The 14,017-nt window shown below is 42.7% G+C and overlaps 1 protein-coding gene across 11 annotated transcripts in view; it reads right to left on the bottom strand.

The window, feature by feature from the left end:
• The window catches only part of MACF1 (microtubule actin crosslinking factor 1), a 333,835-nt gene that overhangs the window by 8,333 nt on the left and 311,485 nt on the right, over positions 1-14,017 (bottom strand). For 7 of the 11 annotated variants that reach the window (XM_061122312.1, XM_061122318.1, XM_061122311.1 and 4 more), the window contains 6 exons: positions 13,478-13,641; positions 12,057-12,219; positions 9,784-9,938; positions 8,862-8,936; positions 7,700-7,717; positions 4,656-4,773 (listed from right to left, as the gene is read on the bottom strand). In XM_061122312.1, the coding sequence (XP_060978295.1) occupies positions 4,656-4,773; positions 7,700-7,717; positions 8,862-8,936; positions 9,784-9,938; positions 12,057-12,219; positions 13,478-13,641 (693 nt within the window). The remainder of the gene's footprint in view (positions 1-4,655; positions 4,774-7,699; positions 7,718-8,861; positions 8,937-9,783; positions 9,939-12,056; positions 12,220-13,477; positions 13,642-14,017) is intronic. The other 4 variants (XM_061122317.1, XM_061122316.1, XM_061122314.1 and 1 more) reach the window with 1 other exon arrangement.

Here is a 14,017-nt window from a genome sequence, read left to right on the forward strand (position 1 = left end):
CTAGCTACAAAGTATTATTTCATCATATTGAGATCAGTTTATTTAACCAACCCTGTGCTGTATTTGTTCATAATTTTTAACACGCTGTATACAATGCTGTGACAGACTACTTGAAAAAAGTTTTTGTGCCCATCCATGATGACTTCCTTAAGGTAAGTCTCTACAAGTGGATTTGCTGGGGAGAAAGGATGCACACTTAAGGTTTTTGGTATTTGTCAACTGATCTACAGCTTCCCAGGTGGCCCAGTGGTAAAGAATTTGCCTGCCAAGCAGGAAATGTGGGTTTGATCCCTGGGATGGGAAGATTCAATGGAGAAGGAAATGGCAACCCACTCCAGTATTCTTGCCTGGGAAATTCTATGGACAGAGGACCCCTATATATAGTCCATGGGGTCACAAAGAATCAAACATGACTTAGCGACTAAATAGCAGCTGCTCTACAAAATTTTACACCAAAGTACACTCTCAAAAATAATGCTATGAATATATTCCATTTACTTCACTCTGGCCAGCGCTTTCTGACCTGAGAGAGTATGTGTGTACTCATGTGTATCACGTGTACACAAATTAAAAACCAGATAAATCTGACAGGTAAAAACACTTCTCTGCCGTTGTCATTTGCAAGTGGGGGAGCTACTATTTTCTTCTTGAAACACTCTCCCTTGGCTTCTAGGGCCCTGCTTGTCTCCTCCTGTGGACTACCCCATCCCACTCACTTCTTCAGTGCTGACGTCCCCCTGCTTCTGTCTGCAGTCCTGTTCTCCCTCTTAGACTTTCAACCTGGTGATGAGCTCATGCACCTGAGACTTTAGCACCATCATCCGGCCCTGCCTGCCTCTCAGGTACATCCTCAGTGCAGCCTTCTCCTGGATGCCAGAACCTTACATCCAGTACTGATTAGACATGACTGAAGCAGAAACCTGGTTGTTGATGTAGGTCCCTCCCTCATGATGGCAGTTCAGTCTACTATTGACTCCACCTTCTAATACTTCTTGAATCCCCTCAGACTTCCGGCACACCTCAAACTTATGTGGTTCATGGAGCATCTCCCCAACCCTGGACCACTGTAACAGGCTTCCAAATGGTCTCTGTGTTTCTCATCTCAACCCCATCCCTCCCTCACTCCTCATTCCCCAGACTGAATTTCTAAATAGAAATCTGATCTCTCTAAACAGTTTAAAACCTTTCCATGGTCTTTCATGGCTTACAGCAGCATTTCCCAAACTGAGGCTTCTGAGGGGTTTCCTACGAAGAGAAGTTTAGTAAATACTGGATTCTACATTTTTTTTTTCCTCTCTCTAGGAGAGCCCTAATGCAATCAGCATTTTATAAACTCTGAGAAGTCCTGCAGTAAAAAAAACCTGCTTACTTTTAACTCTGTTTCTTACAAATGCATTTGACCATGATTTTTTGGTTTTTTTTTTTAAAGATCATATCTTGGGGCCCAGACCCCAAAGGCAGTCATTTCAAATTCAGTTTTTCAACCACTAGAGAGATCATCATTTTTCTAAGAGACTACTGCTAGCCACTGATTTTGGCTGCAACAGGCCTGTAGTTAAAATTCACTTCCATTGTTTAATGGGGAGAGCTTTGGTTTACCAAGATGAGGAGTTGTGTGGATGGGAGATTGTGACGGTAGCACAACAGTGTGAACGTGCTACTGACCTGCACACCTAAAAATGGTCAGGATGGTAAGTTACATGTATTTTACCATATAATAAAAAAATCAGTTCTAAGCCAAACTGTTTCTTTTAAATCTTCACAATAAAGTTTTTCTAGATCGTCAGTAAAATTTCAGGTAACTAATTTGTCTAATGCTCAGAAACATTCATTGGACCCCTACGGTAAATGTGCACGTATTATCTCCATCCAAACATGATTTCCTTTGCCACGGCTCAATTCAGAAAGTGAAATCTCCAATTCTGGCAGTGCCAGCAAGCTACTGAGTTGACTACTTTAACCTTTATATTTGGCTACAGAAATGTGCAGGCTGAGATAGCTTTCATCATCTTAAACAGCTGTGTAAAGGCAGATAACACGATTATGCAACATCAGTATTATATCATAAATTTTGTACTGTTCACAGAATAACAATCTCTGTGGTGCAGCCAAGTAAATGCAACCCAAATGAATAAAAAGTCCACTGAAGTGGAGCTTTGAGAAGCTCCATAGTAATCCTCACAGAATCCTAGGCACTTCTCATTGTGACGTTCATGCCCTTCATATCACTTATTACATCTGCCTGGGCCCTTAAGTGTTCCTTTATTAGCACAACTTTTTATTTGCTGAGATGTAGCTCACCCTGTCCATCATGGTAGAGTTATGATATCTGAGACTAACAGGAGTTCTGAACTCTATAGTCAATGGAGTCAGGATGAGGGCACCCTTGGGAAGGCATGGGGAGAGCCTTACCTGCTCTGCTCCAAGAGATGCTGAAAAAGGCTACTATGCTCCATAGAAAATAGCTCCTAGATGGCCCTCCCATATATCCTTGGGGGTTCCAATTTCTAGCTAACAAGATAAGGAAAAGCAAGCAGTGTTCTCCTTGGCCAGCAGCACAAAGTTACTGTCAACAGAGCAAGTAGAGCAGGCAGCAAACAGGCAAAGATTCCAAAATGTCACATGCAGTTATCTCTCTTTTGTTTATTTAGTTCAATCACACATGACATGAAAAATAAAACCTTATTAATAGATCTGGAAAGGAATAATCTTGCTTTACTGACTTAAGGTTAAAAAAACATATATACTGCTTCTCATTTTAAACAATCAAAGGGGTTTTTATATCAAAGAAATTGGTTCATGATATAATTAAGTTCTAAAATAGATTTAAACCTGCTCTAGTTTTTATCAGAAAAGGTACTTTTCTAGCTACTTCATAAAAAGGTAATTCTTAATGAAGACTATTACCCTATTATTACTCTGGGTTTATTGGAGTATCTGCAGAATGAGTTAAGAGGAATTTATGAGCATATCTGAGTTCATGTGAGAACCTTCATCTTATTTATTTTTTAAAGATTGTTTTGATGTGGACCAGTTTTAAAGTCCTTACTGAATTTGTTACAATATTGCTTCTGGATGTTTTAGATTTTGGGCCCGGAAGCATGTGGGTTCTCAGCTCCCAGACCAGGGACTGCACCTGTTCTCCCAACACTGGAAGGCGAAGTCTCAATCGCCGGACTGCCAGGGAAGTCCCAGGACCTTTAGCTTTAAATGCTTCAGATTCTGACAATAAATCACATCCAAAGAAGTGATGTAACAGTATGGTAAACATTTCTGTTTGCTTTACAAAGTAAGCTTTATGAATTTAATTATGCAGTAAAACACATATAAGAAGGGATGGTGGTGGGTATATCAGCCCATGAGACACACAGCATATCGGTTAGGAGCCAGACTGTTGGATCCGAACCCTGTCTTTGCCATTTATTAGCTGCCTCCTCTCAAGAAGGTTGTTTACCTTTTCTGTGCTTCAACTTGCTATTTTATACAATGGAGATAATAATAGTAGCTACACCTCCTAGAGGTGAAAATGTGTTTTTACTGGTAAAATGCTTATAACAGTGTGTAGCATAAAAACCTGTAAGTATTTGTTAAACAGAAACTCAGAACAAACTCCATGGGTACTGTCTCAACAGGCATATTTTATGCTTTGTCAATTTACAATAGTTAGAAGAGCTATGGTTTGGCTATTTCGAAGCATTCATAAAGGCAGCAGGTATCACAGAGCCAAGAGATGCTAAAGTTTAAAAAGCAAAGCCATTCTCAACGGGCCGGGACGTGGGTAAGAGGGACAAAGCTTAAAAGCCAACCTATGGGAGACTGACTGGAAATCGAAGAGCTGGAATCAGAGCGCTTTATTTTACTCCCAGGGTGGTGCACTAGAATAAAAAATACATAAACACAAAAAAACAGCAGGAAACGCAGAAACTGGTCAAGAAAGACACACTGGCAGAGAGGGGGAGGCCCCTGCGTACCCACATGCAGCTTGGCTAACAGAGGGGAGGGAAGGAGCAGCTGAAGGGGATGCACGACCGGGATCTGACCATCTCCCACTGGCCGCGGCCCCACACGCCTCCAGCGGCAGGCGCCATCGCTCACACTCAACTGGCTGTTCTCTCTGGCCTCTGGGCTGGTGTGCCGGCCTTTGTAGGATGAAGCAGACCGAGACCTCACAGGCCCACTCAGGTGACTCCTGCCTGACAAGTGCCCAGGCCTACTGCCAGGTGTTCCTCATCCTTCTGGTTAAAGGCGCTCCCCGTCCTCCCCTCCCCAGAGGGGCCTAGTGCCCTCCCTGACTTTCAGACGCACAAATTCCAGGCAAGGTCACCGGCAGCGCTAACAGGGAGCCAACAGGCCTTTTCAGGGCTCCTTTCCAGGCTGGTGTTAGTGTAACACCTCACACGGAAATATCTGATGACACCAATAAATTCCTAATTCCTTTTTACTGCGTTCCCAGAAACCTGTCTCCCTCAATAGCATCCACCCCTCCTGCTCTCTCCCCTGGTCTGCCCTGGCACCCTGACTAACTGGGATGACATCTGGGCAGCTTAACAACAGACACCAAACAGACCCCACCACCAGCAAGCACCCTTTGGAATCACGAAAGACCAGTGGTGAGGGCGTGGCTGACAAGTAACATGCTGAGCACGGCTTCTTACCTCGGCAGGGGTCGTTTTTCACGAGAAACTCATCCAGGGCCATCCACCCTCCGCCGACGCGGACCATCACGGTGCTGCGCAGGATGCGGACCAGCCGCAGCTGCTGGGAGTCCCCGAACTGCAGGGCCAAGGATACAGGTGAGCCGGGGCGCTGGGGGGCAGGGCGGACGACACGCCCCTAATGGAGCAGACTGTATTCAGATGGAGTGACAAGTTCGCAGTTTGGAGCGAATTTTAACTCTCACTATTTTGCATTTTTCACAGAAAACTTAAAATATGGAAAAGCTAAAGGCCATTGTCTTGACGTACTTTCCAAGGGTTGTGACCCTGCCCCAAAGGGGAAGCTGGAGGACAGACAAGGCGTTAGCTCACTTTGAGTCTTTCAAAGACGCTGCCCAAATTAAAATCCAGTAATACAATTCTTTGTTAAGCTAGTTTTTTTTCCATAAAAGAAAAGGTAGCTATGAGGTAGATGTCAGCCTCTGAATACAGTGTGCTCAAAAGTTAAATGGAAAACAGCAAATATCTCACGTCTCAAGGAAACCCTTGCAAAGCATCATCATTATTAAAAGCTTAGAAGGAAATCTGATTTTCCACATCATTTTAGAAATAAACCCTTAAATATTCTCTAATTGTGACTGTCACCAGCAGAAAATTTTCTTCATTTGAACAAATGATTAGTGTTTATACTAAAATTTAGTTGAAGAAATTAAAATTTTAACCTACCATGCTGACTGTAAGTAGTTTTCAACAATCATTTTGAGATATTAAAACAAACATGATTTTCTGATATTTATTTTTCCTTTTTTTCCTGTCAAATATGCCAACTTCCCAACCCTATCAACATTTGGAGTTTCCTATCGCATAAATTATCCTCTTCCCAAAATAAAGAGGCAACAGAAGAGAATCATGAGATCTCAAAACAAAAATCAAACATATGGTTGGAGAAATGGAATTCCTAAAATTGTTTAATTCAAAGAGAATGTTGGGGGGAGAATTCAATCACTTAAGATTTTCAAAGTTAAAAGCAGAACCATAACTTTGAAACAGGGCACAAAATTTGAAAATGCCAGAAAGGATGTTTGAGAAGGATCCATAATCAACTTCTCTCAAAATCAGTTTTTTTTGTGGTAATTCTCCATATGACTTTGCACTCACTCAAGTTCACTGTTAATTTATACAGGCAAGGTGATTGAAAAAAATACCACCCTCAACCCAAGCCCTTATCTTTGAAAATAAAAATCACCCTTCATCTTTCATCTCACACAGGTTATAGGATTTTATACAAAGTGACTGCAGCCACAGCATGGTGTGGTGTGAGGAGCACTGAAGTGGGGACCAGAAATGTGAGGGAAAGAACGTCCTGTCCCAGGAAGGAAGCTGCCCGCAGACACTGGCCCTGTGAGTGGGAGCAGGGAGGCACCGAGGATTCCATCAGATCCGAGGGCAATGCCAGCTTGCGTCACGGTACGGGGTCTTCTCTAGGTAAGTGAGGGCAGAAGGAAAGGAGCTCTGTGTCTCCCAGAGGCAATCAGGAATGAACCCCAAGCTGAGCTATATTCTTAGATTACTGTGCCCCGTCAATGTGACAAAATGATTTGTCAGCCTATTTGCACTGATTCCATTCCTTTTTCCCCTTAATTTCTTACTAAAGCTCTCTCTGAAATAGTCTAACTTGCTTTTACTGAGCTATGGGGAAAAGGAGGTTTACCCAAGCCAGAGGCCAACGTGGCTGGGGAAGCTGAGGCCAGAGCGATGAGTGTGGACGGGACTAGCACATCTCCACAAACAGGGAGCAGCACAAATCTGGCAGAGAAGGGTTGCCAGGGAAGCAAGGACCTCTGGACAGTCTTAGGGACAACAGTAGGCTCTGTTTCCTTCTCTTAAATGGGAAATCCCTTACAGTGACCTGGGTCATGGCTCTGGTATTTCCCACGTGACTGTGGGCACAGTGGTCCTTAAGGCCTCAGGTGCCTCGTGTATAAAATGAACTTCATAATTCTGTTCCCCACATTGGAATGGACTCCTCTGACCCTCTGCCGGTCAGTGGAGTAGAGGACATTGGTGCCACTTCAGAGGGGCCCTGTACCCACATGTAGTCATTAGCAAACAGGCCCGACCTTTAGGTGCTACTTGCCACTCTTCTGCAATGATTTATTTAAAGTCAGTTTGGCTGTTCTTGTTTTCATTTTCTTTCCATCCTTTGTTCTTCCCACTGGCCCAGAATGTTACTATAGTTAGTGGTTAAGGCAGTGCCTGGAACTCAACATTGATTGAAGGCCTCAAATCCACCAAGTGTTTCTGATTTCATTTCACAAGACAAATTTTACCCATGCAACTTCCTTCCATTTAAAGACATAGGACCCCGGAGCCCTCAAAAAGATCTAAAAGGTTAGAATTACCAAGCAGAGTCAAAAGCATTTAATCTTCTTTGCAAGTCTAATTTGATCCCATTAGATCATACTGGCTGGCCATAATTGGCAAACTTCAGGCTACAGCCAAGTATGATTCCACACTACACTTCTCACATACCTTACAATTATAAAATGTAAGTACAAATAACTAAAATATTAATAAGGTATTTAAACAGACTTGAGTACCTTAAATACCCCAAGACTTTTCTGACTTAATGTGCATTACAAATTCTGTGTTAATGGTCAAAAGACTTGGGTATAAGTCAGAACTGTGCTGTCTGATATTCTGACTTCCAAAACAGAAGGACAAGACTGGGCTCTTTCAGAGGTGGGATAGACTGATATCACAGTTGACTTCCCTGGAACCATACTATGTACTTGTAACGCAGCCCAGCAAAATATTGTTTTTAGCTGATCAAATTTTGAATGGAAAATTATATACACTTGTATCTTTTTCTTTGAAGACAGCTTTAGAACACTTGCCCGGCTAGCAGTTTCTCCGCTTGGTAAGACAACCTGATGTGACCCAGGCATGCTTCAGATTATGTCCTCTCCCCATAGCAAAGAACAGGCAGCATTAGCCACACAGACCATTTCCACCAAAAAGTATGTTTGCAAGGCACACTGTACCTGATTGCCGAGGAAGAACTATAGACAGTTAAGAGTAAAGGATGGAGGAAATGGAAGGAAAAAAAAAAAAACAAAACAGAGAACATTTTGTCAAATTAACACTAAGGAATGAAAATCACATAGTCATGTTAATGGTTTCAAGAACAATACATACTGACCATATTCTTATCCAGCTTCAGACTCAGGGCAGACTCAGGGATGTGGTTTTACAAGCTAAGAAGACCTAACTTTTGCACTCTATGTTGCTACTGTTAATTCATCTCTCTCACAGGTAATTAAAACAAAACAAAACCCAACAGACCAGGGTAAGACTGCTTGGAGCCTTATTATAACCCAAAGCTTGGGCTGGATCTAAGGCAGAGCCACGTGACACTCTGCTCCCTGGCTCAGAGCAGCACCGTGGCTCTGCTGAACCTTGAAGACAGTTCTGACGTTCCCACGAATCTCATTTTCGTGCTCCTAACCGGCTGCATGTCACTCTGTCATCTGAAATGGCCACCTAAATCCTCTTTGCCAATCCTAGATCTACCTTAGGACCTTAGAGAATCCTGACATACTGCTGAGTACATTTTAGGAATCCTGTCATAGATTCTTTTTACGTCCCCACCTGGCCCCAAACGAAGCTAAAACACAGCATAGCTCACTGTCGTTTATGGCCTTACTGGGCACGGCTTTCTGCAGAAGACTACTGAGCGGGCTGAGAGTCCTGTGGAGCCTGAACACAGCTCTTCTAGCCCTGAGCCTCTGAGCCACATGGGCTATGACGACCAGCTCCTTGGGGGCAATGGCCAGTCATTAGATAGCTGGTTCCTTATCTTATGGTAAAGGTGCCTCCACGTCCACAAAGACCTGTTCAGTAGTGAAGAGAGGGCTCTGAAATGTCTCCTCTATTGGATCTCATACAAGCAATTGTGGACCAAATAGGGCACTATTTTCCAGATGCAACTATGTGGGGCTCTGAATCTTAGCCCACAGGACACCTGACACCTTGCACCTGCGGAGATGAGGGCCAGACACTGCATGTCAAGTCCCACTGGCTCTGGTCCTCCAAGCAACGTGAGCGGGAAGCTGGGGTCACCCATCTGTCGTGTGTCAGGCTCTTTCCTGTAAGGGCCGCACAGAAGGAATGACCACCACGAAGGACTGGTTTTCTCTTTCTTACCCGGTATTTATTCTCTCCAATCTGCTCCACCTGAAACCTTTTAGCACATTTGCACTGAGCCACTTGTCTTGTGACCTATTAGTAGTGAATTAAAACAAAAAGAAAAGTGTAAGGGATAAAGCAAGACTCCCTCTTCAAAGAAACAAAGATCTTTACATGTCATCAGAGAAGCTCTTCATTACATATTTTTAGGAATTCCAGGCTTTTAACACATGCATTTATCGTTTATCATGAGTCTCATGGAGACTCGGTTAGATGCTGAATATAAAGGAAATTCACCAGTAATGATACAACACATTCTTCCATCTTGCTTCAAAAATCCCTCAGAGAAATGTGCTAATATGCATGCATCAATATTAACTGACTAATTAACAGCAAATTATGAGTTGATTTAAATCTCTACCTAGGAGCCTGGCCCTGGGGTGCTCTGGGCCACTCCCCAGACAAGGCCCATTGCTTCCCTCATCTCAGGATCAATTCTATGAGCTCCTAATGAATTCATACTTTTTAGGGTGATGCAGTTTTCAATGTGATACAGTTCTTAAATAGGCAGAGAGGTTGGTGGGTATACATCTTAAACACTATGTTTCAACCCTTAAATGCTACATATGAAAATGCTCCTCTGGACCCTGAAGCAGAGTCTGTCCTAGGAAATGTGGTGCCCTGGAGAGGTTCTCCGAAACTGCAGAGCACCACATAGAGGTGACTCATGTGAGTGAATTCATCGAGACAGAACCACAGCTTGATAGCTGGAGACCCACGGGGGCTCCACCATCCAACAGGGGATCCCCAAACAGAACTCCAGATAATCACCTCCCAACAGACATGATGAAGGGCTGATATGGCAATTGCACCCGACCAAATTCAGGACAGTAGCAACATGTCATCAAAAATGTACTCAAAATACAATTATTTCTCGTACCTCGTCTTCAATTTTATCTGCATCAGTTGTTGGTCGATAAGCATCCTTGTTGGGATGGAGAGCAGCCACGAATTCATAGTAATCAATATAACCATCCCCATCTCGGTCAAAAATGTCAGCAACGGCAGTCATCTCTAACTTGGTAGTAGGGAACTCTGGAGGAAAATTAATCACATTTTGGAACATTAACTAAGAGAAAAGGCTTACTTGGCTGGTTGGAGGTTATATAAATACTTCTTTAAAAGAATTTGTCTTTTTTTTCCCTGAAAACCAGTACATGATCCCTTTAGAAAACTTAGAAAATACAAAAAGTTACAAAGAAGATAAACATCACCCCGAAATATATTATGGCACACTCAGAGCATGCCCCAGAACACACTCAGTTTTTGGCATTTTTGCTAATAGACTCATAACCCTCCCAACCTCCTATGCAATTTAAAACCAGAGACCTACCACTGAACTTCAGAATATACTTATTCACTCCACTATCGATAGGTTGGATATTTAGATTATTTCAGGAGACAAACAATCTGGAATAAACAGGGTGAAGTTTTTCTACATTTAGATTATTGCTTTGGGTTCTTCACAACTGCTTTCCAAGCTGTGAATGTTACAGTAACCAGAGTGACTTCTTAAGACATAAAGTGAACTACACTGTCTCTCAGATGGAAATCTCTGCTGGCGGCCCACTGTCTCTAGAATAAGATCTGATCCCTTCATGATGGCCAACAACGCCCCACATTAATAGTTGTTTTCTACCTTTCCAACTTTACATCTTACCAATTCTGAGGTCACGACACTCCAGCCATGTTAACCTCTGAGAACCTGCTAAGTTCATTCTCCTCTCAGCACTTTGTACCTGCTGCGGTTCTGCCTCTGTCTCTCCCCTGAAATCTTGATGTGGCTGAATCCTTACCATCACTCAGGTCTCAACTCAGGTATTACCTCCAGACAGGCCTTCTTGGGCCTCTATGTGAAGCAGCACACCTGTGAGATGTGCTCTGTGATCTGGGCAAGTCACTTAACTAAACGCCTCACTTATTCCTTTTGCTAAAAATACATGAGATCATACATTTTGTAAGCTTTTATACAGATGTCAGAAACTGACATTATGAGGGATGTATTGTACAACAAAATGATAAATATAATTAACACTGCTGTATGTCACATATAAAAGCTGTTGAGAGTAAACCCTAAGAGTTCTCATCACAAGAAGTAATTTTTTTATGTCTTAAATTTGTACCTATATGAAATGATGTTCACTAAACTTACTGTGATAATTACTTCATATATGTAAATCAAATCATTATGCTGTATACCTTAACCTTATACAGTGCTGTATGCTACTTACATCTCAATAAAATTGGAAGAAAAAAAAAAAAATCTGAATTCCTATTGAACAACTGATATTGTGAAAAACTTAAAAAAAATATTTTATAGGCATATCTCATGTCAGTTTCTGGCATCTATGTAACAGCTTATAAAATATATGATCTCATTTACTATGCTTCAGATATCATCCCCTTCTTTTTAAAACAAATTTAAGGTTTGCACCAACTCCATCTATGCCAAGCAAGTTTACTGGCACCATTTTCCCAACAGTATATGATCACTTCATATCTCTCTGTGTCATATTTTGGTAATTCTTGCAATATTTCAAAATTTCCATTATTATTATTATTATATTTCTCATGGTGATCTGTGATCAATGATCTCTGAGGTTACTACTGCAAAATGATAATGACTTGCTAAAGGCGCAGATGATGGTCAGCATATTTTAGCAATAAATTATTTTTAAATTAAGGTATGTACATCATTTTTTAAGGTATAACACTATTGAATACTTAATAGACTACAGTATAGTATAAACATAACTTTTATATCACTGGGAAACCAAAAATGTCTAATGGTTCTCTCTATTCCAATATTTGCTTTATAAAGGTGGTCTGGAAGTGAACCTGCAATATCTCCAATGTCTGCCTGTACTTAGAACTTCATTATTCACAATAGTTAGCTCCTTTTCTAAACCTTGAATGTGTTTTGCTTGCCATAATGTGTCAAATAAGACCTGCTTGTTTTAATTCTAAGCAAAATGAGGTCCGACTCCCCATCAAAACAATAGACCAATTTTAGTAAGCAGGTACATTACTTCTTCTCTAAGACTTCAGCTTTCACTTAAGAAAGACTGCTTAGCCAGAAATATAGCCTGCTTCGACAAAGCAAGTGCAAGGAATCTAGGTGTGACCTGGGTTTGGAATTGTGACTGGACTCACTGGATGCTAGAATGCCATCGATAAACTCCTGACGGGTTATCTTCCCATCCTGGTCCTTGTCAATTCGCCGGAAGAAATCCATCACCCGAGACTTTTTGTGATTCATCCAGCGCATATACTTTTTCCTCCAGACATCGAAGTCAAAGTTGGCAAATTCCTTCAACTAGACAGAGATCAGAGGCATCAACAAGACCTACTGTTTTGGCCTTCAAACCTGCCCAGAGCATACCCAAACTTTCAGACATCCAGCAAAGCCATGCGGGCCTTTTCAGGGGACCAACAATGAAATCTCTGTGTTGCCTCTTTTGTGAAGGCACATTGGCTCCTTCACTTAAAGCCATGATTGTTTACATGAGCTGCGGTAAAATGGAGCAGTGAGAGAAACAGTAACTCAACAACCACCATGGAAGATACAGAGAACGCAGAACAAGAGTGGGTGGGGTCGGCCTTGCTTTCCCTTGGCATTTTTTCAAAGGATCATCCCCTCAGATGTAAAAGAATGGATTCTATCCCAGAAGAGAAGTCCTCAGTGTGCCCCACTTATGTGGTGTTTCTTTGGGATGGCGCCAGAGGGAGTGAACTGCCCTCTGATTCCCACTGTGAGTATTTGGTCCTGGTGGACAGCGGCGGGCCTGTGCAGTGGACAAAGTGATGCTGGGCTGCTTGCACTATGCCAGTGACACGGACTCAGGATGACTTAAAACAGTGCAGTGGTTTTCCCCCTGGTCTTTCAAACTCCAAAGTTGGAAGGAATGGGGGAAAAAAAGAAAAAGCCAAAACCAAAAATGCTGAAAACTCAACTGGATCTACAGAAATAACAACAAAAAACACAGAACACTCACTTCTGGGCATAGCTGCTTTGATATGCACAAATGAAAAAATATAAAAGATATTAGAAATTTGTTTTAGAAACTAGGAAGTGAAGTACTATATTTTTCAGACCAGTTAATGATACTTCAAAATAGATTTGCTTTTTATAATCTACTGAAGAATCGACAAATAACAGGATTATAAAAAAACTGCTCATTTCATAATTGGGGAGTTTATATCTTTACAAAAAGGGCTCAGTAACAGTCATTTTTATGAGATGCTCCACACCTGGCGGTAACTTTGCCAAGTTGGGCTCCTGATTCTCAACCATGGCCAGGCGCTAAGGAGGATGGCGCCACAGGCCGGACCCGCCTGGACTGGCTGACAGCCTGCTTTCCAGGACCAGTGCTACAGCCCGTCAGCTGTTAGCTTCCTCACATGGGTCTTTTCTCCCACGGGGCCTGCAGGACTGAGTCCTGGCCTACACTGCTCTGTTGCTCCTCCTGCAGAAGTAGTAGGTCAAGGCACACGGGTCAGTACCCAGAGCCTCCGAAGGGCTGTGTTTTGATAAGTCACTTCCCTCCAGGGACGGCTGCCCGGCGGGGCCTCACCTCCTCCAGCCGGTCCAAAGCGTCGTTCAGCTTCCGCTGCCGCTCCAGCGCCAACAGCCACACCTGCTGCCAGCGCCCGGAGAGCTGGTTGATCCGTGGATTTTTTGCTTCAGACTGTGAGAGGATTGGCATGGGAGGAGGCGCAGGCTGACTCAAGGACTTCCCTGAAAGGAAAAATAATCATGAGATTAGAAAAGCTGGTTTTGTCCATTCACAATGAGAAGGTACCATCTGGCTGAACCTAAAGGATCTGCACAATGACATCCGGTCAGTAACTGAGGAAGGAAACTCGGGCCCTGGCCGCACTGAGGCACGGAAGCAGAAACGACTGCTGCTCTCCCCTAGCCAGCAAGTACCTGTCTCACATTTTCAGTCGGTTCCGCCCCACTCTGCGGACAAAGGAAACACAATAGTTCTACAGGCACCAACTTATTTTAGGAAGAAACTACTGTGAACCAATGTAAACAGTCAGCACTGATGACTAAAATAATCAGAAGGCTGCTACAAATGAACCAGTTTAGCCACCCCCAAATTTCATAC

Source organism: Dama dama, chromosome 20, assembly GCF_033118175.1.
Source record: "Dama dama isolate Ldn47 chromosome 20, ASM3311817v1, whole genome shotgun sequence".
Classification (NCBI taxonomy): Eukaryota; Metazoa; Chordata; class Mammalia; order Artiodactyla; family Cervidae; genus Dama; species Dama dama.